Source organism: Prunus mume, linkage group LG6, assembly GCF_029339155.1.
Source record: "Prunus mume cultivar Tortuosa linkage group LG6, ASM2933915v1, whole genome shotgun sequence".
In the NCBI taxonomy this organism is placed as follows: Eukaryota; Viridiplantae; Streptophyta; class Magnoliopsida; order Rosales; family Rosaceae; genus Prunus; species Prunus mume.
In genome coordinates, this window is record NC_142703.1 from 13012991 (window position 1) to 13039585 (window position 26595).

Below are 26595 nucleotides of genomic sequence, written 5' to 3' on the forward strand. Positions count from 1 at the left end.
CCAAAATATATACCATATCCATTATCAATCTTTTATCCTATTAATAAATGCTCATATACTATCTGTTATTGAACTTGCATGCTGGATTTTGTTTGGTTTTTTTTTTTTTTTTGGTACACTTCATTTTTCTAGTATCATGCAAATGATTAAGTATGGGTTCATCTATTTTGTGTGATATTTTCATCTATTTCATACATACATGCTAATTGAGAGATATACCTACTATCAGTATTGAAGTAAAGTGGATGATCATTCAGTTTTAGATGTAGGGAATTATCATTCAACTTTAGATGTCATTTGTCATGAAATAAATGTCATTTGAATGCTAAATAATAATAAAAAATATGACAACAGATGGCACAATCAACATTCATGATTTATTTTAGCGAGAGACGGAACTAGAATTCAATGTTTAAAGATACCAAAGTATGAAAATTAAAGTTTAATTATGTAATCATTTAGGGTTTTGGGTAGTTATTACCTATGAGAGATGCAAGAGGTTATAGTAACATAATACAAATCCACCATAGATTCATGTTGGAATGGAAATTTGGTATCTTTTTATTTAGGTGGGTGTTCCTCTAAGCTGAAGCTTGCTATCAAGTAAACTCTTCATTACGAAACTTATGCTTCATTCTTTCAGATTTTAGAGGACCTATATGGTTAAAGAAAGAGTACTGCTATTTCCACCCAATTGTCATATTTCCCCACCCACTTTATTTTCAAAATTTTATAGACAAATTTATTCATTTGTAAAATGACTTATAAGGACTATCAAATTTTTAGACACATGTTCAATAACTAAAAAAAATCAAAAACTAAATATTAAAAAAAATTAAAAACCCAACAACCACCAAATCTCCCTCACCTACCCACCCGACTTGTCAGTCATCCCATCTCGCCAGCAGCAACCCCTCCCCCGGCCACGGACAAATCCTCTTTTCCTCTATATTTCTCTCTATCTACAGACCTAACTTGGTCAAAACATTGCTATAGAATCCCCGACCGCCCCACCACCCAACCACACATCCGAACCTCCGCTCTCCTTATTTTCTCTCTTCTCTCTCTCTCTCTCTCTCTCTCTCTCTCTCTCTCTCTCTCTCTCCACCCTATTGTCTGTCTTATCTTCCCCACACTATCTGTCTTATCTTCCCCATGCACCCATCCACCCTCCCCCTCCTCCTTTTTTATCCTTATTTCTCTCATCCCTCCTCTCGACAACCACCCCAATGAATGAAAAGATTCTTTATTTTTCTTTGGTTTGTTGTTTGGTATGGTTTTAGGTTGAATAACTCAAAAGAGTTATTGGGTTTTGGATTGGCAGGGGGTTGAAGGGTAGCATGCTTTCAATGAAAGCAAGGGCATGCTGTAGGGGCTTGGGACTAAAGGGTGTCTTTCGGGATTTGTTTAGAATTGTGATTGAAGAAGAATAAGAAGAGGTTGCTGGGTTTGTTTGGGTTTTGGTTGAATTAACAATGAAAGGGTATCTTAGGAATAAAGATGGGTGGGAAAATATGATTGTTTTTTTTCAAATTTACATGGTGGGTGGAAAGATAAGGTGGGTGGGAAAATAGGACAAGGGGTGAAAATAGCAGCACTCTTGAAGAAATTGATAATTTTTGTACTTTTCTTTTATGTTGTTTAATTTATATTGGAATTTGTGTTTGATTACCCTTTTATTTCTTTTTTTGATTGATTTCTAAGTTGTTGGGTAACTTGAGTTAGGTATGGGCGAACAAAAAGTGTACCAAAGAAGGAGGGAGCATGTTTCTTCTTTCATGGCATTGCCATTGGAAGCATGCCCCCTCCTTACTTTTAATTTGGCCGTACCGAACTCAACTTATCCAACAATTGAGAAATCAAGCAAGCTAATAAACTAAAGAGGAATCAAACACAAATTCTAGTACAAATTATACCACACAAAATAAAACCAGAAAGATTGTCAATTGCTTCAGCCATGACCTCATAAATCTAAAAGAATGAAGCATAAGTTTCACAGGAAGAGTTTACATGATAGCAAGCTTTAGCTTAGAGAACACCTTTAAAAAAAAAAAAAAAAAGCTCGTTTGGAAATGAAGAAACAGAAATAGAAAACCAAAATGGTTGTCAAATTCAATCTTAGATTATTGTTTGGTTTTTTGCACAATTGTGGTGTTGGATCATGCAAATGATTAAGCACTGGGCTCATATAATTTGTATGATAAACTTTTCATCAATTTCGTTCATACATGCTAATTGGGAGATTTACCTGCTGGGATTGTGCAGCAACTCATGTAAAATTCACATGCAAAATTCAACAATTATTAAAATTATTAGACAAAGATAATCAAACAAACTTTTATACCAATAATCAGAAGAAAAGAAAAAAACACATTCATCACATTAATGAAATTAAATTACCAACTTCTCCTTTTTATGTTTACAGGCTTAATTAAAGGTCAAAGTGATCAGAGGTAGTTGAGGACGTACTCTGTAGGCGCGTGGTCCAGTACTTTCTGCAGGATCGCTTTTTGGCTGACACTGTTACCTGCAGCTCGATCCAACGGTCATGATAGCGTCTCGGAACGTGAGATGATCATTGACTGGGCCAGTGTTCGGCGACTAGACACGCCGCATGTTAAGGGGTCGCGTGGCAGACGCTCTCGATCATTTCGTTTCAGTCATGTGCCCACAGGCGGAGTGGGTCCCGCGAGCTCAGTGTCGAATGCGATGACGTCAGCCGACACTTATTTTGTTGTTAGCTGGAAAGTTTTTGTCTGCGGTTGGACGGACAGGTACGTTCGACGACAAATCCGAGTTTGGGGCTTTTGTTTGACTCAACGATCCGAAACACCGTCCAGGGCGTAATTGGCGCGAATTTTTGTAATTGGACTGAAGCTTCTACAGTAGGCCCAACTAGTCCGAAGTTTCAACGTTGGTTGGGCTGTGCCGTTTTACTCATGAAATGGGTCGTTTTGTTTAGAGTATTTTGCACTTTGGAGGGATACAAATTCTCATGTGTTATTGAAAGAATGCAAGTTAACTCATGTGTTGCTTTTCAGTTCACTTATGTTTTGGGTTGTCTGTGATAGGGTTTTGTTTTTGGTGGGTGCCCAATGTTGGTGGTGGCCCTGGTTAGTCTACGGCGGTGGCAGTTGCGGTAGCGGGGGCTTCGCTGTTTTGTATTCTTGGGTTGGCTATTTGGGTTTTGGATTGTATTTTTGTTTTGGGCTCTGATCCAATCCTTGCTTTGAGGTTTTGATCCAAATTCTTACTTTGGGCTTTTGTCGTGTATTGTATTGTATATAGGCACTAAATCATCTCAAACTATTTTTTCAGGAAGCAAGTTTGTTTATGTGTGTTTTTGTTGAAAGCACTTTTATCAGAAATAATTCAAAATTTTAATACACATTTCAAGTGTTTCCTAATTCAGTATGTACATGAAAATATTAGCAGTGCTTCCTAATTGTATACTCTTTTTTTAGTACTCCATAATTGTATACCTTTGGAAGCAAACTCAAAATTAGCAGTCTCAATTAAATAGCAAATTTTACTAAATAAAATTTAACGATACAACCAAGACCTTACAAGACGGATAAAGCGCCAAATTCGATGTTTTTTTTTCATAAGAGTTAGCACAAGGCATGCCACTCAAATCATGTGGAATAATTGTGCAACTCCATTAAAACAGTGTTACAATGTGATGGTGGTTGTAACAGCCCCAAATGTAATAAACAAATAGAGAAATTATTATCATGACAACGAAAACGGAAGGTGGTAATAAGAATTTCAGAGGATAAAGTTAACAAGAAGATGCCAAAACATGATTGAGTTTTTTCGACGGTGGCCCATGACATCAAATCCCCATTATCTTTCCTGCTTTCTTCCCCAACCCTCGTATCCATGCTTTTTTAACAGTCTTATGAATATTTCAAGAGGCAACTATTGTTTATATTTTTTGCATCAGAGTATTATGAATATTTCCTAGACACCTTCTTTCGTACCCGCACGAGTGACCGACTACAACTGTTGATGCATATAGTATTTACATTTGTATCAATATTTATAAGTCGATTCACTCAAGGAGATTACAACTGTCGATATACATGGTGTTCACATTACATCAAAATCTATAAGTCGTTCACTCATAACAATTATCCGTGTCGTTTACAAATTACAACTAGCCGTGAGTCATAAGTGAACGACGAGTAGTTCACGACAACTGTTCCGGCCCGCAACGTTTCTATACAGGGATTATCATGTTATTTTGGATCCACCCTTTTGATGATAAGAGCGGGGAAGTACTTATGTCCCTCATACCTCAAAGATCAAATCATATCCGATTAAGTTTAGACTTACCCATCAAAGATCAAAGCATCAAAAAGCGAGTGTGTAGTCAACATTGTGGGCAAACGGGTTCTAAAAAAGTGATAGAAACCAATGAATCATGCCACACGATTTGCTACAACTTTCTGGAAAAGATATGTAATAAAAGAAAAAGAAAAAACAAAGTGAAAGGTCAGTTTGACCTACCACACCACACAACCATCTTTTGTTTAACAAAGTGAAGGGTCATTTTGCCAAAGTCTTATTTACTCTCTCAGAAAGGCATGTTGTGGCATCAAAATCACAAAGGCACATATAACATTCATTTGAAAGTTACACTAATCCAATCCAATCCAATCCACCTTTTCTCCAAGACAAAGTAATTACATGAACAAGTACTTTGTGGTTAATTTGCAGCACACAATTATTATTATTACAAAAATTAGAGGATTAACTTACATTAGTGCCAAAAATCTAGACAAGGTGAAAATTAAAAGATGCCACCAACAAGAAAGAAGGAAAAAAAAAAAAAAAAACCATGTGGTTGGAGTTATTAAATATAAAGTAAGATTCCCAGAACATAATTAAGCTGCTCTAATCACAATTATTTGGCTCTGTCCTTGATCACATCCATCCCCATCTCAGTTGGATCAGTGGCCTGGAGTTCATAGCTGATGCCATCCAGAACTCTCCTCAGCCCAGCTTTGGAGGTTGCATACAGAATTTTTGCCCTAATTCTTGATGCACTTGGTGACCTGCCAAAAAAATCCAAATTCCCATCACCTCTAAATCCCCCATAATACAAAATGCTTTACTGCATAAATCATCATTAGGAGAATAACCCATTTTCCAAAATAAAAAAAAGGGTTTAATTTCTGATGTCCCCATGTAAGCAAATATTTTATCAGAAATCCAAAATTAGGTAGGCCTAATTAGGTACAATTTCAATGATTACCAGAAGACAGACAAAATTAAAACATTATTATACAAATTTTGATCTTGATGATGAGCATGGAAATTAAAAAAGAAATAGAAATGATGACAAAATACACTGACCAAGCAATGAAGAAGAGTTTGCTCTTCCTGCAATTATCAACAGTGACAAAATCAAAGTCAAAGACAGCATATCTGCAATCATCTTTGGGCAAGGAGGCTGCCAGATCATCATAGCTCTCACCAGGCCCTCCAACCTTATCAACAGTGACCAGCCTTGATCCTTCATCAATCTTGAACACTATGTACCTGTGGACCTTCTTCCATTTCATCTCCATGAATGAGCTCTTGCACTCATCTGTAACCCACATCCCAGTTGTAGCCTATAATTGCCACAACAGATTAAAACCCACAAGTTAGAAGAATCCCATCAGCATTCTTCAGGGTTCAGCTAAAAATTGAGAGCAAATTATATTTATTGAAATTTAAAAATGAAGAAGCAATTAAATATTCAAAGAAATTAATTGACTTTGTACCATCTTGAATGCCATTGCCATGGTTGTTGAAAACTTGAAATTGAAGAAAGGAGGTCTGCTGCTGCTGCTCTGCTAAAACTCTGAGGCTGAGTCTTCAAAGTTGTGCTTTGCTCTTTATATAAAGGTAAGGTTGCTCAAATGCCCATTAATGTTCACTTATATTACAACTTTCTCCATGCTAGATCTATCTATGCTGTGCACACTCATTTTCAATGACCAAGTTGCCCTTAAATTAGTAGATTTAGTTTGTCGTCGAGTTGGTTACACTCGGGCTCTTGTCTCCCCTTCCAGGTGAGTTTTTTTCACCGTGTTGGTATTTTGCACCCAAATGTCTGTATGTAACTTCATATTTTAACCAATCACAAGTTTTTTTATTTCCGGGTTTTATTTGAGAGTCCATCAGGACCATCGTAAGATGTCATCCGATAAAATTAGAATGATACAAAGAATGTTAGGAAGGTGTTACGAAAGGAGTAGTACAGGCAGCTTAAGGCAACATACCTCCAGCTTAATGACTTTCCAAAATTTTCTTTAGCTTTTAATATCTGTCTATTTGAAGGTATAAATTTTATCCCAACCATTAATTGTCTTCATTATCCAATGAATTTGTTCTATTGGTGCTAAGGGGAAAAAAGTACCAGACTTGGTTGAAATTTAATTCTTTCTCACTCATATCATGCAATGGACTTTATATACTCATTGTCTGCAGTTAAACTTGAATTCTTACCCCATTTCCAGTAATTTATAGTGCAAATAATTGTATATGGAAAACTGAGGGTACAAGGTCCTTTTCCAACAAGTAATTCCTCGGTGTGATCGTAATGGCATGTAACATGATGTTGACGTAGTGTTAACACACGTGTATGTTTATTAATCCTATATCCTAAAGTATAAACACATCGTCCATACCCTAACATTACAGTAGCAAAAGAAACGATCGGAGCACAAACTGCAATAGCAAATTAGTGCAAGGTTCATTAACCCAATTACTTAAATACCATACTGACCTATATACAAGCTGGTCAATGTGATCAAATTATAACTAAATATATAATTTTCTTAAAATGAACCCATATAGATGGTATGCTGGTCCCATCTTGGACCGCACACCCACATCCCAATCTCCCATTCAATCTAAATATTTTTGTGTTCTTCTATGAGTCTTTGCGTGAAAGCAAAGGAGAAAAAGAAAGAGAATTCATCACCTCTTGCAGTAAAAGAAGGGAAGGGGGGGACTACAGATAAAAAATGAAAAAAGAATAGATTTTCTCGGGTGAAAATGAGTTAATGTATGTGCCTCCAATCAGAGTTTTTTTCCTTCTTCTGGTTAGGTTCACTTGCCTGCCCAGTGCCCACTTGTTTTATCATATTCTGCTTGTTTTTATATTCATAATTATTGCAAAGCTTGAGTTCTTCCGTAAATTTGTCTTTAAAAACTGTTGAAGATAGGAGCAACAACCCAACATTCATCCCATAAAATAATGGAGCAAAATCCACACCTAATATTTGTGATAAACATGACACATCTGAGAGATAGAAAGAGTAGAAAATACCAAGCCCTAAAATCCAGGAAAATTTGCATACAAGCAGAGGAAATGCATGGATGGACGTGTATGGGGGAACATGCCCTTTTCATATGAAAGACCCTGCCCATTGACAAAAAGCTCCATCAGCCCCGCAACTTGTGGGTGTGGCTCATTTGTTTTCTAGGGTCTCAGTTTATAGGCCCCATGTATATGTACTCATGCTCAATGCAAGGTTATGAATAATATGACCTGGATTTGATACCATTTCAACAAATCTCAGCTTCTTTTTAATGGAAGTGCTTAAATGGTGGTTCACATTGATCTGATGGCATAATGCGTACCCAACTATCAACAGAGGCAGACGTGAGTTAAGCAAGTTGGTTAGGACAGTGAACGCGCTCTTTTGCGCTAAAATTTGAATCATCATCTCCGTAAATTAATTTATAGTCTATTATATATATAAAAAATCTAGCATTTATAGAGGCAAATATAATTTTCATGCAAAACCAGCTAGCCAGCAAATCTATGAGCCAGGGATAAGGCCACAGAAGAAGGTCAAACATGGTGGCTGGATCAGCTTTTAAAATTCTTTAAGACCTTTGCATTGAAAAAGTAATCAAGAGTTCTACAACTGTTACCAAATGCAAGCCTCCATGCATTAGAAAGTTCTTGGAAAGGCTCTAAAAGCTCCTGCAGAGACCAAGTTCGTCTCACGGGTAAGGGGGCCTAAGCACCAAAAAATGACATCTAAACAATGAGAAGCAAAGCTTTAGATTGGAGGCTCCAAACGAAAAGGCATCCATACCAAGTAGCCATTATTTTAGAAGCCAATAAGAAGAGTGGTTTCGATGAGCTGTTAAATGATGGCGTAAATTTGATTGAACAGCTGAATGATTGCGAACAACCAAATTATGAAGGAGCAGAGTTAAAGCATCTGGAAATCTATTTGTTCTTTTCTTCTCTCCCTTTTTGTCAATTAAAACAACCATACATGACGCCATGAAGTTTGCCACAGTTCATCCCATTGTTTACATTACAAAAAACATGAATTGAAATGCAGCATAACTTGATTAACTTGTAACATAATCTCAGAAATCCTGATCTGCATCTGTTTCTGTATCATCTTCCCACAACATAAATAAGCCTTCCCTTGGAACGAATAGTTCATTGATCTGCGACAGAGGAAACAGATGCTTCTGAGAAAATCAATCTAGGTCAACACAGAGAAGGCGTCATCATAGTTAGAATTGGATTCTGAATATGAATGCTTACTTCGAAGATACAAAAGTTGATCTAGTAACATTTTCATTTGTCCTTGTTTGATGGTTCTTCTTCATCCTTTTGTGGGGACTAGCGATTACAGGAACGGAAAAACTATCATTAGTTGGTAGATCTAGAAACTCGCAATAACAGATCTTAACACCAAGTCAAAAGATGAACTTTATGACATAGAATAATCAGAGTCGTAACCCGTTACCCATGAAATGTAAGGTTTGTGAACATACCTCGGACTGATTCTTCAGAGATGCAAGAAGATCTTTCACTGAAGGATCATTGGGATCAACTCCCGGAAGCTGTAAGGAAAAAATAACATATCAGAAAATAAGAAACATAGGTATACATATAGTACCACAGGCTAGGTTCAACTGGACATACTGATTCAAGGATAGATGAAAGAAAAGACTGGTCCTCCAACACCTTGCTGACATCAGACTGGGATGAAGGCTCTCCGGCACTTTCCTGCATGGACATTTGAAGAGCTGCATGCAGCAAAGATATAATAAGCATGCAAAAATAACAAATATTATCACATTTCTCTGTCAATGTTCCGAATATTGGCAAATCAAATTCCATATTAACCAGACACAAGGTAAAACATAAAAATCAATCAATAAAAAGCCACACCATAGGTGATCACATTCTGATGCCCAACTTCACAAAATTAGTCTCGGGGCAGCTAAGCGGTCCATGGCAATGACTATGAATTACATGAACTCATAACTCATAGATTTGGGATTCAGTAAAGGATACCACTAGTAAGAACAGCCCAAAGTGGAACACATGAAGAAAGTAGACCACTCAACATGTAAAGAGAAAGAACTGCCAAGTATAAACCTATGAATGGCTTATTCATCTGATGGTATTGCTATCAAGTTGCTTATCAAAAGGAAAAAAAGGAGGAATATGAAGTCAAATAGTTGTAGAGATAAACTAGAATCTATTAAAATGAAAGGATTGTGACCTTCAAAAATCGTACAAGAATACTTGTACAAATGAAAGGAATAATTGCACAATAATACTTAATGTCATTGAAATACAATACGGAGTGGCACCGTCCCTTAATTAAGCTTTCTTGAGGGTTCCCTCAATTGTGCATGAAATGGAATAAACACAAACACATTGTACATCAATTTCCACAAGTAATCAAGTACAAGAAACTAAAGTTACCACACACAACTAAATAATTTGAGATATACAAAATAGAAAAACCCACCTAAAGCCAACTCCTGATCTCCACTAGTTGCCTCTGACATCTCAGTATCACCTGCTGAATGACCAGTTCCAGAGATATTCATTGACATTGCGAGAGCCTCCTTCAGCAAGTCATTCTCATCAACCTATCACACATATCACGAGACAAGGCCAATTTGGATTACAGCAGTTCTTTAAATGATAACTAATGATGACATAAAAACCAACAATTATATAGACTTTGAGAACTACACAAGCAAATTGAAACCAACCGCATTATCAGTAAGTTTCTTATCCTCATTGGAAGAAGAAACATTGGCTTGATCTGTCATGGTTACATCCTCTGATTTGGATGATGGTTCCTCTCCTTTTTCTTGTCTACCAGCTTCTTCAGCAGCTCTTTTGGCAGCAGCTTCTTGCCTAGCCCTTTCCTCCTCCATAGAAACTCTAAGGGCAAGAGCGAGCTCAGGATCAATATTGGGATCTACGCCAAAATCGTAGCCAGAACCACCACCAATAGCAGCCGCAGTTGCTGCTGCTGCTGCCACTGCAAAGCCACTACCTCCTTCTCCGTCGCCAGTGAATACAGGTGTACTGCCATAAAATAGGGGGAAAAATCATCACTGGAGACATATAATAAGAGTGATCTGGTGTGATGTGTTCACTGTGTTATTCAACAAGCAAAAATTGGCCATGACACGTAAAACATATGTGAAGATAGAAAGAAAATTAGAAACTTATGCCTATTAATTTCTGAAAATTAATTTGGCAAATAATACTTTGAGCTTATATACATATTCTTCCACAAATTCTCCTCGTCTTTTCAATACCTCTTATTCTCACTTTTCTGTTCTTCCTTCGTTTAACATGCATCGTTTTTATAAACAGTATCATGAATCTAAACATATATTCCAATTAGTTCCAGTGACTCATAAATTTAAAATCGGTTATACGCTTACATATAAACAGACATGGGCAAAAATTAAAAACTGCACCTTATAAGAACATCAGAGAGAGCATTTGGACCAGGAGGGACATGTACTATATGACTGCTGTCATTGTTATTAACAGCAGACAGAAGGGCCTCCAGCTTCTCTGGCTTCCCATCATCCTCTTCACCGAAATCAACAATATCAAGAGCAACACTGTTCTTTTTCAGTTTCTTTCCAATTGTTTCCAACACCTTCTTTTCATATTTGACAGGGCTGAACAGGCAGTAAATAAGTTAGAGGTCAGCAAGAAAATACAAAGAAAAAAGGAGAGGGGCAAGTCAGAAGTCAGCACTATCTATACCTCCCAGCAAAAACTATAATCCGCTGCTGTTGGTTTTTGTTTTGGCGATGCTTAAGAGCCAACTGAGCTACTTGGATCGCAGCTGTTATGTTCATCTCACCTCCCATCTCCAGACCTATATATAAGGAATTAGAGATAGAAAAATAAGAAGAAAGGAGAGAGTACCCATTAAACTAAAATATTAACAACCAGCATCAAAAAGAAAATGAATCATAGTCAAGCAGAGGCCTAACCATCTCTTGTTACTTTCTCAGTGTATATAGTAAGACCCAATCTCAAATGCATAGATATTATCTAGTAGTAAGCCCCTTCAACAATGTCTTTAAAACCAAAAGTAACAACATTCAATTATTATCTTGTGCTCCCCATATGGCTTTTCTAAATACCAATGCCCCCCTTGAGCAAGATCATTTATACTCAACTAAAACCATTCTTAACTGCTTCAAAGATATATTTTTATCAGCTATTTGACTCTATAAGAAAGGCAAACATATAAAGTTTTCCAATCAGAATCATATAACACAGGCAAATTAGTAATGAATGAAAATACCGTGCATGCAAGCCAAAATCCTGCCAAGATCAGAGGTTGGAGTGGCCAACACGCGAACCCCTTTGCCCGCCATTGTTAATACCCCAACTGTATTCTCCGGATTGGCCTACTCCAATTACAAACACCATTATTGAAAAAAATTGAACTGGTACCAAAAATTCGTAAAGGGAAGAACTTGATTAAGAGAAAAAGAACCTGGGTTTTGGCACCACAAATGAGATTAATAGCGTCAGCTTGAGCTTGTAATCTGGACGGAGAGTAATCGCCGTTCCGCATCCATTCTGAATTGTCGACGCAGATCATAGTCGCCTGAGAATTCATCAAATTTAAGTATAATCATCATACAATATCGTATAGAAACCCTAAAGATCTGAACTTTCGAAGAAGAAGATGGCTAACCTCGAGAACCATGATTGCAGAGTTTGTTGAACGTTGGCTTCACAACTCAAAGAAGGTATCGCAGTGTTTTCTGTAAATGCGTAAAGTTACAGTGTCTCCCAAAATGGATTTGTATTTTGTATGTTATGCTTCTTTTCAGTTATTTATTTCTTTTATTTATCAAGAAGTCACTCCATAAATAGTACGATTTTATATTTCAATACGAAAACTAATTAACGGGTTCTTTATTTTAGAGCATGGTTTAAATTTGTAAATACAAGATATACATTTGGGTTAGGCCGGTTGGCTAAAATAGTGTCCTTACACTCGAGTTCGATCCCCTTCTTTGTAAGTTAAGGTGGTTTAGAAATTAAAAAAAAAATTGTAAATCATTGACGACGGGGTCACAATTTCATAGCCGGGTTTAAATTTGTAAATTATCATTCAAAGAAGTTCACCAAACCTCAATCAAAACCAATTTCATTGAACTAGTCTAAGTCCAGACCAAGCCACCAAGCCATCAAACTCCGCTAAATATCAACCAAATGGGATCGCAGTGCAGTGCTTAAATTAACTTCGGTAAGATTAAGCCCCTCTGCCTCAGAAATGCCATGAAGATTATCAAATAGGAACTGCCGCCTACTAAGGAACCTATACTTATTGGATTATGGTGTTCATGGAGATGTGGGGCTCATATGCATTCTACATCCTACACAGGAGCAATTGATTCAAGAACCAGGTTGACAGGTTCATAGTTGGCTTGATGCTCAAACTGGCCTGGAATTTTTTTCTTTATTGATGAAACCTCAGAAATTGTACAAGGCAACACTCAAAGGTATGCACAATTTGCGGGCAGGCAATTCTAACTTGATACACGGAACAAATCAACAATACAAGATTGAAATCCAAGGATAATTTATACACCCAGAGTTCTGGAGATGATAGATGATGGTCTATGGTTTCGACTAATCGGTAAGTGAACGTAAACCTCATGAACTTCCTGTTTACAAACCTCACCTCTGTCCCTATCTATGGCATAGCACACGTACACGGTGTCAATTACATTGTCCAGCACATGGACAAAGAAACCCAGTACCAAGATCAGCAACACCCATGCCAGCAAAGCCACAAAGTACGAATCAACCCCGAGATTGCTTACGCCCTTTAAGATAGCACACACCTGTTGATGCAAATCCATTATCAGGAGATATTAAGGAAAAAAGCAAATGAAAGAAAGATGATGCAACTAAAAGAGAACCCTCAACTCTCTTTGCTCAGCCAGGCCACACTGAAAAGTGCAGCGGAGGAGGACTAAAAGGTAAGAATGTCACATGTCATTAATTGCATTAGGAGATCTAAGCAAAGCCTTTTCTAACTTGCAAGAATTTCAAATGTTCAATATATGGATGGGTTCCTTACATACCACACATAATGCACTAATCAATGGAATGTTGAATGATTGAGATTTGAAAAGACAACATACCGCAATTGCATATATTGCTGAGAGTACAAAAACAATTCCAGCCAGTAGACGAGTGGAGATGGTTTCTACGAACACCGCAGAGAGAAGATTACGTTTTAGAAGCTCATATGTCATCCTTGCAGAAGAACAGTAAGCTTCACCAGTTATTGCTGCAAAGTTGATTGTAAACTTGTTGAGGAAGTCAATCGCTGAGAATAAGGCATTAACACAGCAGCGTAATAAAAAATTCATCATTCCGGGTGCACCCTCTCGTCTTGCACCATCAACAACGGCACGCACCACTCGAACAACAGCTAAAAGCAATCCAGATACACATACTGTGCCAAAGGAGGGGCCAAAGGCATTTCTGCAAGTGTTTACAGGAACATGAGAAAGGAAGATCTTATCATGAACACAAATGACATGTACAGTAATGCATAAATCTTGGTTGTGATTCATATGTCAACCAATTCCCCCCCAAAAAAAAAGAGGTAGATAAAAAGAACATCATATTGACCAGATTACTATTCTCACAAGCATATGATTTGATTCACGGACAAAACAAATAATAAAAGCAAGATTGAAATGTACGAATAATTGTATCAAGAAAACAAATTTGTAAAAACAAGAAGCAGGTACCCATCTGACTCAATGAAGACAAGCTAAACAAAGATTGCCTAGTATCTATATCACAATTGGAAAATATTTACATTAGAGACAATATAGTCATTCTGACGGGTTGGTTCAGAATAGGTGGAACTTAGAAAACAAATTGGTGGTACACCGGCCTCCGGGACAAAAATGTATACAGATTACCTTCCCTACAAGGGATTTATATACATACATACATTGTTTGCAAGTAAATTGACCGTGTTTTCCTAGCCTATCGAAATTCAACAGAGTGAATCACCAACTTTACAGAGCTCTACTACTCTTTTTCATCTAGTTTGGAGCAGTGTACATTTCAATTGCAAGTTTCAACTACCTTCAAGAATAGCAAAGATATATATGAACTTATATAAATCACTCTAAACATAGAAGAAAGACAAAAGAAAGTAGCAATAGATAGTTCACCTTAAAGAACTTCTAATAATCCGCCTTGGAGTTGAATCCTCCTTCGTGAAGTACCACTGAGCAACAGTCCCACTAATCACATACACCTGAGCTTCCACCATAGTCGTTAGAGACCACAACATAGTGAGAATTGCCAATGCATAATAAGCAGGCACCCAGCCATCTTGCTTCCACACACAGGTATACACATCGTTCGATTCTCGGGGCACAATCTTCCCATTCAACCTCGCAAACACCAAGAACACAACAATGGGAGCATAGTAAACCAACAATGCCAGAGTCAAACATGGCAAGACCCCAAACAAACCCAAGTTCCTCGAAAGCGCATCGGAGGCCACCCCAATTATACTCACAGTGAGCTCAATTCGATGCCAATTGACAACAAGTATCCACACAAGGACCCCAATTACCAAAAACACAAATATCAAAACCAAAATTCTGTAAAGTAAAGGCAATGCATCGCTGCAAGTTGAGCTGAGAGTACAAGCAACGAACCAATACACGTTGAAGAAAATTGGGAACACAATGAAGAAGGGGAGAAAGACATAGACAACTTGCTTAGCATAGTGCTTGAGAAGCAACAGCAAGCTGATGCAAATGGGCAAGCTCAAAATCAACGTAATTACGAGGGTCCATGTTAAATCTTTGAGAAAAGACGAAGAGGAAGAAGAGAAAGTGAGGAGGACCCAGTTGGGGTGATGGGTCAAAGTGTCGTTTTTGACGCAAGAGGTGGAGTCAGAGTCGTAGACGAAGGAGGAGAGGTTGGAGTAACTGGTGTTCCGGTGAAAGACGGAGAAGATTCCGAAGGCGAAGGTGGCGAGGACGAAAAGGACGAAGATGATTAGAAAGGGTAGGTCTTTGAAAGGGCGTGGGCCGTGGTTGTAGGAGATCTGGAGATACTGCGTCGGGTCGGATTCTGAATCGGGTTGGTCGGTGTAAGACGGGGGTGAGGATGGCGGTGGCGGTGGCGGTGGCGGCGGTGGGTCGTCGATTGGGTTGGGGGGCTTGGAGAGGAGGGGTGCGGAGGGAGACGACGAGTCGAAGAAGGAGATGGGCCTGTTGGGTTCTTCAGAGCTGCCCATCGGAGCTCAGAAAGAGAGAAGGAGATGGTGGTTGGGGTTTGGGTTTAGGTAAGGTGGAGAAGGAGGATCATTTTGGTTTTGTTGACTGTTAAGCTGAGAGTGCGTGGAGTAGTAGATGATGATGAGGATGATAAGCCTACACTACAGAGAGTATGAGTTGGCAATTCCCAAATGCAAATTTTGGTCGGTTCGGAACAGTGGACTTTAGTAGGGGAGAGACTCTTACTTTTAGACATTCCTTTTTAAAATTTGCTCGTTAAAAACGTTATTTAAAAAAAAACATCGAAATTTAATTAAAAAGTCAAGTGTGTTTTCTGAAACATTTGAGCTTCTGTCCTTGATATCCCTGGGAGGCATAACTGCCGGGACATGAATTGGTTTCAAGTTTTCAACTTTGATGAGTCTGTCTGATCGGATTGTCCTATAAATATATGCATTCGTTTAATAACATGCATCCAACAACTTTTAACTCAACATCTTGATAATGATATGGTTTATGTTTAGATATGAGGACAACTTAATGGTCCTATTCATATGTTATTTTCAAAAATCTTCATTATTTTGTTGTGATTAGTCGTAGGACCTAGTATCAAGTGTGATTTAGCTGCAAATTAGATGAGAGGAAAAAAGAGAAGAAAAAAAATATTATTGTGATCGGTCTCGAGTGTCGATTTACACTCAGAATTCAAGAAACTATGTAAACATGTCACCGTCCAATGTGTTACACATGAGTAATAATATTACACGCACCAACTCTTATCTAAACTTTCTCACATAATATCAGCGTTTACATGGTTTCATAAGCTCATGGCAAGAACAAATGGGAAGTCATATTGACAACAATAAATGCTTGTCCCTTGAAGCTACTTCAATGCCTTCAAAAGCAAACTTCAGAATGAAAGTCAAATATACAAGCCTGGGGAAAATGGAGGCAAACGAAAAAAAATAACGATGGTTTCTATTCGGTTCCTCACTTCCTCTACAACAAACATGTTTTGTATTAACAACTGCTGCCAATTACAAAAAAAGAAACTGTAATATATCCAGGAGAAAAGCCCAAGCCTAGTGAAACTTTGGTAAAAGGGGGCAAAAGTGTATCAGTCATCTAAGAATCAATTTAGTAAGCTCAAAGTAAAAATTCTTTGTAAAAAGTGTCAACTTTCCTCATCCCACTGGCTCTGGGGTATCTCTCCAGATTCAGCAATAGTAACCTTCTTTCTGGGTTTTCCGCTGTAGGTTCCAGCCCCGCCTTCAATGGCATACACAGCGTCCATGCCTTGAATTACCTTGCCAAAGACAACATGCTCCCCATCCAACCTGTAGAACGCATACCACACATTGCCATTATATAACTAGCCTCGGGTGAGATGTGCATCATAGCCTCATACCAATATAGCATGCAATGTAACTTTTTCCCCCCTCCTCTTATACTGTCTACAATTACAAACACTCTGAAGGTAATTTCGTATCTCTAGAATGATGTAAGTTGATGATCCTCAGAAACTTGAGTGTTATTCTTAAAGGTAAGATTCCAAAAATCAGCATCATAGATGCATGAGAAAGTTTTCAATACCTCCTGTTTGTGATGTGTGTGTAAGCACACATGCAAGCATGTGGATGCATGCACACAAATACAGACATTTTCTTTCTTGTTTTTTTATTTAAAATTTTTAATTTTGGCCTGCTACACATGTTCTGTCAACTCCATTTGATAATAATAGCTTTGATCTTATCATCTTCTGTCATATGCATAAAATTCTTGACTAAGCATGGTCAAGTCCGACTACTCTTATCGAAGCACCACAGGAGAAGCTGTCCTAGTAGCAGTTAAATAGTCATTAGGAATTTAGGAGCAGATTGTATACTATAAGTACACAATCTTGGACAGTTGGACCTATCTCAAAGAAGAAGAAAAGGTATACTATTGGAAAGTTCTGAAAAGAGAAATAATGCATTTGTCTGGCTGTATACTCTGAAACTTTGTACAGAGCCAATTATTTCTGCTCATGTACTAATATTCAGAATTCCAACCTAAAGAATAGCTTACCAACTAGCTTTGATTGTGGTGATAAAGAACTGTGAGCCATTGGAATCAGGTCCTGAATTCACCATAGAAACAACACCTGCACATAAACTGCAGTTTCAGAGGAATAACAATATAAATGAACTAGAAAGAATTAGAGAACTTGGAGCTTTAGAAATCCATAGATCATTAACAAAAGAAAAGTGACAACCATAAACTTTTTTAAATTAAACACCTGCGTGTGAATGTTTCACTCTGAAATTCTCATCAGCAAATGTGCCACCATATATAGATTCATATCCCCTCCCATCACGATAAACAATATCTCCACCTTGAATCATGAACCCAGATACGATACGATGAAATGGTGTTCCCTTATAGTGGAGCGGTTTTCCCTTAGCACCTTTGCCTTTTTCCCCTAAATTCAAATAAAGTTTCAATAAGCATAATGACTGTAAGAACAGCTTCTTTCAGTGATAAAATATCGAAGTAGGTCCATGTACCTGTGCACAACGCCCTAAAATTTTCTGCAAACCAAAGATTCAAGTATTAGGCAATTAAGTGGTATGAGGTAAACATAATCAATTCACAAGAAAGTGCTAATGTAATAAGCATGGTGCAAAAGAGGAAGCAAGTGGGCACATCCATTTCTAATATAGCAATCAAACTCAGCAAGAAAATGCCACTGCTTGAGAAGGATTACAGCTTATCACCATGAACTGCTGTCTATATTCCCACATTTGGATATGTAAAATAAGGTGGATTATTGTCAACCTATTTGTGAACTAAATACCAAATTGTGACAAATTGAAACAAATTAGGTTTCTACAATTCTAACGTAAAGGCATTAAAACATGAAATGAACACGTACCAACAGTTTTTGGTACAACCTGACCATATAATCCAATCACAATTCTACCTGCAAATGTAAAGGTGAAATAGAAGTTATCAGTGGATAGGAAACCAATATGAAATTGGCGGAAGGTAGTTCATGTAATAGTATTGACATGAAGCTGTACCTAAGTGCTGTCCCTCAATATCAACATCCAGGTATACTCTGTGGGTAATTTCAGGCACCTCTTCTAGTTTCTCTTCCTCCTACAAATCAAGTTAGAGACTCTAATCAAATTTTTTGTAGATACTGATTTTAGATGCAGGCCACTGTACTCTTACAGAAGCTGAAAACATCATTACTCAAAGAATAAACCACTTCAAACTACACCCGTCTATTCAGAAAAGTTTTGCAGCCCACCAAGACTTCACAGGATCTGGTACACCAACAAGGCATGAATAACATGCAGCCATGTTTTATCATCCCTATATATATCCTTAACGAAGCATTAATTGACACACCCGTAATGTTTTCTTTTGTTCGGGTGATATAAATAGAAACCAGATGTCAAGCACCAAAGATCCCCCACTACCCACACCCACCTACACTTACATTCTGGTATCTATTTTAAGCAAACTGCCAGAGTCTCTGGACATTACAGATCCCGCATGGGGCTAGAGAACAGAACCCCCAACTAGTAACTATGTTTCAAGGAACCAAATGCTTGAATCTGGAATGTATTATGACAATGAAAATAGCTAGACTCATAGACATGAGCTACATAGGCAAGCACTCTGGATATATAACATAATAATGGCATTTACACAGTTTGACCAACATACAAGGCTCCATTCATAAGCAGTTGTTCAACATTTAGAACAGCATCCCCATCTAACCACTCTTAACCATTTCACCATTTAACAGATTCCAAATTATTAGTACCCAATTAAGCATTCATTAAATAGAGTATCTGTGACTAATATGTCGCAAATTCTGATTCCCAGATGCCATAAGCAAGACACTCCAACCAAACCCATATGAGAAAGCAACCCACACAAAGCATCCAGGTCATAAAGCACCAAAATTTCAACAAAACACATCAAACCCACATTGTAAATCCCAGATTTCAGCACAAAGAGCTACAAATTGTCACTCAGATCCATGAAAGCTAAATAGCTTACCTTTTTATGGGTGGACGAGAAGACGAAAATGAGGAAAATGGCAAGAACGAGGAAGATGAGGAGGGATCGTGGCTGAAGCAGAGCGGAGATAGCTCGACGCATCGTTTCAATCCTCTCTCTCGCTTTGTTTATCTGAGTTAAGAAGTAGGCTTATATCCACCACCTGCTTGATCTTCCATGTTACTTTCTCTCTCTCTCTCTCTCTCTCTCTCTCCTTAATAGAAAGACCAAAAATACGGTGCTGCCAGTGACCTCTGAACTCAGACAGACAGACTGATGAGAAGAGAGGCAGAGAACAAAGGCCTGGAATTTCCGGTCCAACAGACACAACACAATGAGAAAGTTTAGGTGCTCTAATCTTATACTTTACATTTTATTTTTTTGGGTAAATACGCTATTCCCTTCTAATAATCTTTTTTTATCTTTTTGTTTTTCTAGAATGATTAATCTTATTTTATTAAACAAGTACAAATGATTTATGATTATTTGTTGAGGGCATTTATTGATTTTTTTTTTTATGTGTCTCAGCATAGTATAGAGGCAAGGATGAAATTAAATCATGTTTCTGGGTAAAACTACTCCGCAATGTACAGATGTTGGGCATTTCTATTGTCCCTTCGAGACATCAGATAAAATTGATTTTGAGTTAGATATTCTCATTTTATTAAAAATTTAAGCGAATAAATTGTTTATGTGTTGGACCGAACAGCCACGTGTATGACTTAAAATTGGTCAAATTTTAAGAAATTAAGTCATATCTATGCATATTTTGAACTGCAACAGTACAGCAAAACACAGATCCAAATGACTTCAAATTCTTTTCAATTCCCTAAAAACAGTGCATCCCTTGGGCCCTCAAAAAGGGGTACATAGAACTGACTTCGGTGGCTCACTTATTGAATCAAACTTTGGGCTGTCCAACCTTTTATCTCCAGGGAATCTTATGAAAATCCTGTTCATATAAGCACTTGCAAAATTGGGCCATACAACAATTATGGTAGCAGAAAGTTGAGCTTTACATTGTGCCTTCGTTTTTTTTATAAAAGCACTTGTGTTTCGTACAAATTTGAACAGAGTGCTTCTGAAAAAAGCAAAGATGAGCAAAAGTGCTTTATTTATTGGATTGAACAAACTTTTATCTCCGACCAGAACCCAACCTAAATAGAGGCCTCTTTCTTTTGGGAAAAGGCCAGAAGGCCCAACAGTGCAGTCTCATCAAAATAAACTAATATATTATGTGACAATGTTGCTATTACAAACCTAATGATTTTGTGTAGAAAAAAAACAAGGAATAAAAACTAACGATTTTTTTTTTTTTGGTATATAAGCGATAATCTAAATATAAGGGGAGGGAGATTTCTCACACACACTACCAAGACACGATCAGAGTTCGAACTTAAAATCAGAGAATGTCCTTTTTCACTATATTAGACTTCGTTAACAATGAATTTAATTTATTTTTATTTTTATTTTTTGTTTATCACCAAACCTAATGATTTTGACATGCGAATCCAAGTTCTTTGGTCAGGACATTTTGAAAAAGGCCAAATGAGAGAAAAATATTTTGAAAAGAAGTCAAAATGGACAAAAATGCCCGTATTTATTTTTGAATTTCTTAAAAAATCTCTTACATTTGCATGTCTTTAATTTGAAAGTTTAGAAGTTTTTTTGTATTTTTTTTGTAATTAAAACCTAATTTAGGTATTCGAGAATAGCAGGTCTTGATCAATCAAGTACAGCCGTAGGTTAGATTTTTGTAAAATATTTTAAACAGACAAAGTGAACCTAATTCATGATCCACACCATGATGTAACATCTAACCAAACTCCTGTTTTAATTTATTGAGATTGTCGATTTGTGCATTTTTAATTAGCAACCTGCAGGTCAAAGAGATTTGGAAATTTATGCTAAATATCTTTAATAATAGACAGATTATGTGCGTTGTCTTGTTAAAAAAAAACCCTTTAATACGAAAAATTCTTCAATGTGTGACTATATCACCATACAGTGTATGATTGTTGTGTTTATGATTACGATTACGAGCATACTTTGTAATGGTGAATTCACACGGTATTATAATTTGTGTGAATTTAAATCACCCTCACATGGTCTTACCCAAAAACGAAAAAAATTTTTGAAGATAAATACAAATTGCAGCTATCTGTGCATGATTCTCGCAGCACATCTTGTTTTTCTTTTCCCTGTCTTCGCTTATATTCGGCATATTCCGTGGAAGGACCTTTCAGGGATGAGGTAATATTCCAACTTCCCAATCACTCGTAAGCCCACACGTTTAATATTTTACTGGATTGAACATCACTTAGGGCAAAATATTGATATGTGAATCACCAACGAGAAATATATACGTGCGGACATTCAAATAAAAGAATAATTATATATATTTAAAATTTGCTAACTGAACCTTTACAAAAGGGATATGAAAAATGTATGAAAATTCCAAAATAAAAATTCAGACCTATGTATGTCACCCAAAATTTGATCCGACTAAAATAACATCATGCATATATACAAATAAATAAAAAAGTATATACAGAATAAAGCATGGATGACAAGTTGCAACATGCATGGCAAAGGCCGCCTATTTCAATTTGTCTCTACATTCAAGAATGCCCTTTGACACAAACAAGAGGACATATATATAGAGTGCCGGCCGGCCCTCATTCAATTTGTTCAAGTTGATCAAGACTTATCCCCATGAAACTTTTGGCAGCCGTGTTTTTTACTGGGAAAGTTTTATCATGGTAGGGTAGGAGTTTTATCATGGTAGGGCAGGACGAGAGGAAATTAAATTATTAAATCAACTTTGAGCAGCGGATTCAGAAATTTTTTTATTGACAACTAGATGTAAAGCAACAAACAAAAAAAATTGAGTACTAGATATTTATAAGATTGCAGTCCAGAGACTCCCTCTCCGAGGACTTTTATCAAACGGTTTGCTCCCATTGCATACCTTGCCCTAAAGAGCATCAATGGAACTTCATGAATCAGCAAAAAGGGCGAGTACGGGAAATAGCCTTCACTCGCCCTCAAATAAATCCACCATTGGCAACTGTCAAGATACCAATAATATAGCCGCGTTCTTATTTATTCTCAACAAATAAAAAATTGTCACATGAATTAATATACCAAAAAATTGTGTGACTAGTATGACTGCTATGTGTACTTCTAGCGTATTTGTTGATTGGCACTATATGCATGAATGATCGGCTAATATATATGTCATGTCGGTCGCTCTTGGGTCCATATAGGTATAGAAAAGTTGAGAATAAATAATTGAAAGGGCATTGATATTTATGTAAGGCGTGGTTCATTTTCTTGTTCCCTATGTTTAATCCCTTGCCCGCTGACAAGCATAGCATATTATATTTTGTGGCTGTCGCTTTTCCAGGTACATGATAAGCCAATTGAGTCGAAGAAATATTTATGAGGATACTGTTTGAACACTTGAATGTAAATTGTTAACCAAATGACATGAAAGCCTGAGTCTGATTGTTGCTCGTTTTGAAACCGTCCCTTGTTTGCAACTTGGGCCTTGAGGCCTCATAATTCAAACTCAAGATAAACTGGATAAGAAAAGTAGGAACTCTCAATTATTTTAAATAATTTTATCGAAAAGTATATGGAAAGGTGTTTCTTTCCAGAAGTAATTTAGGCATATTCAAAATCACTCCCGAACAAGTCATGAGTGTACAATAGATAACATTGAATCATCCAACACAAACACGAGTTAGACGATTTTTTGTGTGTGGATAAATTATAGGATTGCATTCATAATTCAGCCAAAAAAGCTACTAACCACAATGAGCAATTACAATAATAGAGCGGTCTAACATTAAAATGAAGACAATCTAGTGCACATCCACTAATGATTATGCATTATCGAAGAAACTCTGGCATAGACAAGCCCAACTAAGATTGCAAACTTAGAATAATAATAAAAAGATAAAGCTTGAAAAAATCAAACCATTACAATACAAATAAAACTCTCACAAGTGAGAGATGGAAAGCTCTCATAAAGGAGAGGTAAAAAACTCTCATAAATGGAAAAATGAAAACTACACAGAGACCCAAAGAGGTTTTACAACTTATTCCAAACATAAAGAAAAAGCAAAAAAGATGGTGTAGAGATTCGACCATGAGACGCACTGTGGACCCAGACTTTCGTTTATCTGGGGGCTTAAAAATATTTAACCATTATATAATCAAACAAAAAATATTTCAAACTTTAAATATTAATAGCATTATTTAATAAGTAAATTTACAATTGTCCTCAACGACTTTTCATATTCTGAAAACGTTGCATAATAAGCTCATTATCAATACCATTAAATATGTCTTTTTCAAGATATACTACAATGTAATCATTCATCCATTGGTCTCCCATTCGATTACGCAGTATGTTCTTCACAATATCCATTGGTCTCCCATTTGATTTGTTGAGCTGTAGACTTCTGTCAAATAACGAGTTTGGTGGCTGAGTTCTCCACAAAATTACAGAATGAGTGAACTTGGTGGGATCTCTATTTTTTTTTTTAACATAGGATTTAGGGTTTTTCTTTTTTAATATAAGTTTTGGGCTTTAAGTGTGTATTGAATAGGCTATGTGGGGGCTTTACTTGGAAGGGACCTAAAATTAATTAAAAATTATGAATTTAAGTGGGATTATATGGCTGAAGGTTTTTTGGTAAGTGTGGGCAGCTGCCCACAGTTGTCTTTAATTGGGTCCGCCAGTGGATGCAGCCGCCTTTGATGGTTGGTTAGAAATCATGTTGCTAATCGTACATTTTGATCTTCCTATGAGGTAGACGTTCTTAACACTTTGTTATATTATCCAAGCACAAGAAAACTACTCTCCCAAGTAAAGTTAATTTTCTCTCATTTTGTCATATTACCCAAACATAAGCAAACTATTTTTCCCAAGTATTTCTTTATCAGTCTTGGTAAACAAATTATGACATCGCTTTTTACACTTAACAGTTAAGAAACACAAACTTTTTTTTAAAGCCGTTCTTTTTGTGTCATAATCACTGCTAATTGTCTAATTTGGACGGTGAGGACTGAGGAGGAGCCTACCTTATTGTCAAATATATTGGTTAGGTCATGTCATCAACTTGCAATTTCTCACGTAAGTTGTGCGGCATCCGTACCGATCTGTCGGCCGCGCAGCAGAGTTTGGACGATTCTTGAGGACTTTTACATGCCATTAACTCTCTGTCAACTTGAAAAATCAACTGGGGACCCTACAGATTTGGCTTTAGATATAGAATTTCATCTTCTCTTTTCTTTTTTCTCCGCCTGAAAATGTGTGTTGAATTCAACCACATTTCATTCTCATTGTTTGATTTTTCTTCTTCTCCTTCTTCTTCTTGTACCTACCTAGCTGCCCACTCTCTTTAAACATTCGAGATGAGTTGAACGACAGTTGTTATATTCTGCTCTTAATTTAATTTCTTGCTCGACTCACTGAATGTCAATGACATATATATAAATATATATATATCTGTAATAAGTTCGATGCTTAAATTTTCTCATGCTAGTCTGCAAGCATGTTTGTAATTAAGTAGCTAGCGTACTTCAGTAAAATTTGTTTGTATGGGGTGCATGGCATGTTCTATTTTCCAATGTCGTTTTAATTGTATTTTTTTTTATAACTATTTATCCATTTGGACTATTCTCATGGCCATTGATCAGACATCATGATCATTATTGGAAAAAGTAGAAAACACAAATCACTCATGATCATCAAACAAGAGATAAGGTCTAACTTGACGTCCCTTATCTTAATTACTATTTCTGAAATCTGTACAATTTGTGATTTTATCAATGTTTTTCCATTAAAATTTTGAGCTTTATGCTTGAAAATGATGGTTGCCTACCGAAAGGGGTTAGATGATATGACTGTGGAAAATAGAATTACTCTCAATTTCCATTGTTTGGTAGCTCGACTTGCATGCAAGTTGCAACAATAATGATAAATATTGGTAGTGTTTATGATATTGAAAGCTGAAATTGCTATAAGGAGTTTTCCTTATCTTCAAGGCCACCATGTTTGCTTATACTTGAAAGGAAATAATAATATCATGAATATGATCAGCCAAAATTACATGACTTAAGCAAAAAAAAATTCCTTCCATTGAAACCTTATCTTGTTGGATCTAATAATTAAGATTGATTAGTGTCTGACTCAATGTATGAAGAGTTTTACAGGTAAAGATAATCAATCTATAAACATCAATGATACTAAAATTCAAGATATATCAAAATCATTTGATAGTTGGAATCAATTGATGGATTTTGTTTTTTTTTTTTTAACAAACCATATGATATTTATAATTTACTTTTATAACGAGTAAAAATTTTCACAACAAGGCTACACCATTATCTTCATCGACATCTCTGTGAGTCGAAGTTACCAACTAAATTAAGGCAATATCATGACTAGTTGATATTCACGACCAACTTCCTTATTCAACATAAGATTTTTGGGTAAAAGTTATAGATGTGTGATTATTCGCAAACTACTGTTTAAGCAAACCCTTTGAATTTAGGACTTTATGTATAAAAAAACAACAAAATATAATTTTTGTATTCAGAAATAAAAATATATACACTCAGATGAACGCATTGAGGGCAAGAGAGACAAGTCATTTGTCATTATGTTTGTTATTTAGCTATAAACGTTGTGATACGTGAGCGTACTTTTATGCTTTTCCGAGACAAATAAACCTGATAAGCAGACCACTGGAAAAAGAGTGGTCCATCCCACGTGCAGGCAGTGCCAAAATCGAACAGCCTGTCATGAAAGAGATGTTTTTCATTTAAAAATAATAATAAAAATTAAAAAATTTCTACTTTTCTACTAAAAAAATAAAAAGCATTTTCTGATGGAGATGAAAATAAAAGTAGATAATATAAAATAAAAAAATA

General features: G+C 36.6%; 4 protein-coding genes across 6 annotated transcripts; all 4 read right to left on the minus strand.

The window, feature by feature from the left end:
* Positions 1-4644: 4644 nt before the first annotated feature.
* LOC103334812 (actin-depolymerizing factor 5) lies at positions 4645-5932 on the minus strand. The gene is made up of 3 exons (XM_008237779.3): positions 5775-5932; positions 5362-5621; positions 4645-5060 (listed from the first exon to the last, which is right to left on the minus strand). The coding sequence occupies exons 1-3, from the start codon at positions 5793-5795 to the stop codon at positions 4910-4912; spliced, it is 432 nt and encodes a 143-aa protein (XP_008236001.1). The 5' UTR covers positions 5796-5932; the 3' UTR covers positions 4645-4909.
* Positions 5933-8225: 2293 nt separating this feature from the next.
* On the minus strand, positions 8226-12217 carry RPN10 (regulatory particle non-ATPase 10). 3 transcript variants are annotated; one of them, XM_008237777.3, is made up of 11 exons: positions 12015-12217; positions 11811-11924; positions 11616-11721; positions 11066-11180; positions 10768-10977; positions 10045-10366; positions 9795-9918; positions 8957-9060; positions 8806-8874; positions 8573-8650; positions 8226-8472 (listed from the first exon to the last, which is right to left on the minus strand). In XM_008237777.3, the coding sequence occupies exons 1-10, from the start codon at positions 12024-12026 to the stop codon at positions 8606-8608; spliced, it is 1221 nt and encodes a 406-aa protein (XP_008235999.2). In that variant the 5' UTR covers positions 12027-12217; the 3' UTR covers positions 8226-8472; positions 8573-8605. The 3 variants fall into 3 exon arrangements, with proteins under 3 accessions (XP_008235999.2, XP_008236000.2, XP_088910189.1); XM_008237778.3 differs by having other exon boundaries at positions 8226-8493; positions 12015-12216; XM_089054063.1 differs by having other exon boundaries at positions 8226-8496; positions 12015-12216.
* Positions 12218-12766: 549 nt separating this feature from the next.
* LOC103334810 (Plasma-membrane choline transporter family protein) lies at positions 12767-15810 on the minus strand. Its single transcript, XM_008237776.2, has 3 exons — positions 14530-15810; positions 13477-13822; positions 12767-13173 (listed from the first exon to the last, which is right to left on the minus strand). Exons 1-3 carry the CDS (start codon positions 15609-15611, stop codon positions 12910-12912), a joined length of 1692 nt encoding a protein of 563 aa, XP_008235998.2. The 5' UTR covers positions 15612-15810; the 3' UTR covers positions 12767-12909.
* Positions 15811-16240: 430 nt separating this feature from the next.
* LOC103334809 (Cyclophilin-like peptidyl-prolyl cis-trans isomerase family protein) lies at positions 16241-19984 on the minus strand. Its single transcript, XM_008237775.2, has 7 exons — positions 19648-19984; positions 18654-18732; positions 18506-18553; positions 18138-18161; positions 17870-18052; positions 17659-17734; positions 16241-16928 (listed from the first exon to the last, which is right to left on the minus strand). Exons 1-7 carry the CDS (start codon positions 19747-19749, stop codon positions 16766-16768), a joined length of 675 nt encoding a protein of 224 aa, XP_008235997.1. The 5' UTR covers positions 19750-19984; the 3' UTR covers positions 16241-16765.
* Positions 19985-26595: the final 6611 nt, after the last annotated feature.

What these genes read in the sequence shown, in the direction of transcription:
- LOC103334810 (XM_008237776.2), bottom strand. Translation starts at nt 15,611, where the DNA reads ATGGGCAGCTCTGAAGAACCCAACAGGCCCATCTCCTTCTTCGACTCG. An exon ending in ATTATTAGAAGTTCTTTAAG is followed by an intron (nt 13,823 to 14,529) that starts GTGAACTATCTA and finishes AAACACTTGCAG; the next exon opens with AAATGCCTTTGGCCCCTCCT. An exon ending in CAGCAATATATGCAATTGCG is followed by an intron (nt 13,174 to 13,476) that starts GTATGTTGTCTT and finishes TTGCATCAACAG; the next exon opens with GTGTGTGCTATCTTAAAGGG.
- LOC103334812 (XM_008237779.3), bottom strand. Translation starts at nt 5,795, where the DNA reads ATGGCAATGGCATTCAAGATG. An exon ending in TGGCAATGGCATTCAAGATG is followed by an intron (nt 5,622 to 5,774) that starts GTACAAAGTCAA and finishes TGGCAATTATAG; the next exon opens with GCTACAACTGGGATGTGGGT. An exon ending in AAACTCTTCTTCATTGCTTG is followed by an intron (nt 5,061 to 5,361) that starts GTCAGTGTATTT and finishes TTTTTTTGGCAG; the next exon opens with GTCACCAAGTGCATCAAGAA.
- RPN10 (XM_008237777.3), bottom strand. An exon ending in ATTATAGTTTTTGCTGGGAG is followed by an intron (nt 10,978 to 11,065) that starts GTATAGATAGTG and finishes CTGCCTGTTCAG; the next exon opens with CCCTGTCAAATATGAAAAGA. An exon ending in AGAAACTTACTGATAATGCG is followed by an intron (nt 9,919 to 10,044) that starts GTTGGTTTCAAT and finishes TATGTGTGATAG; the next exon opens with GTTGATGAGAATGACTTGCT.
- LOC103334809 (XM_008237775.2), bottom strand. Translation starts at nt 19,749, where the DNA reads ATGCGTCGAGCTATCTCCGCTCTGCTTCAGCCACGATCCCTCCTCATC. An exon ending in TATTGAGGGACAGCACTTAG is followed by an intron (nt 18,554 to 18,653) that starts GTACAGCTTCAT and finishes TTACATTTGCAG; the next exon opens with GTAGAATTGTGATTGGATTA. An exon ending in TTTTAGGGCGTTGTGCACAG is followed by an intron (nt 18,053 to 18,137) that starts GTACATGGACCT and finishes ATTTGAATTTAG; the next exon opens with GGGAAAAAGGCAAAGGTGCT.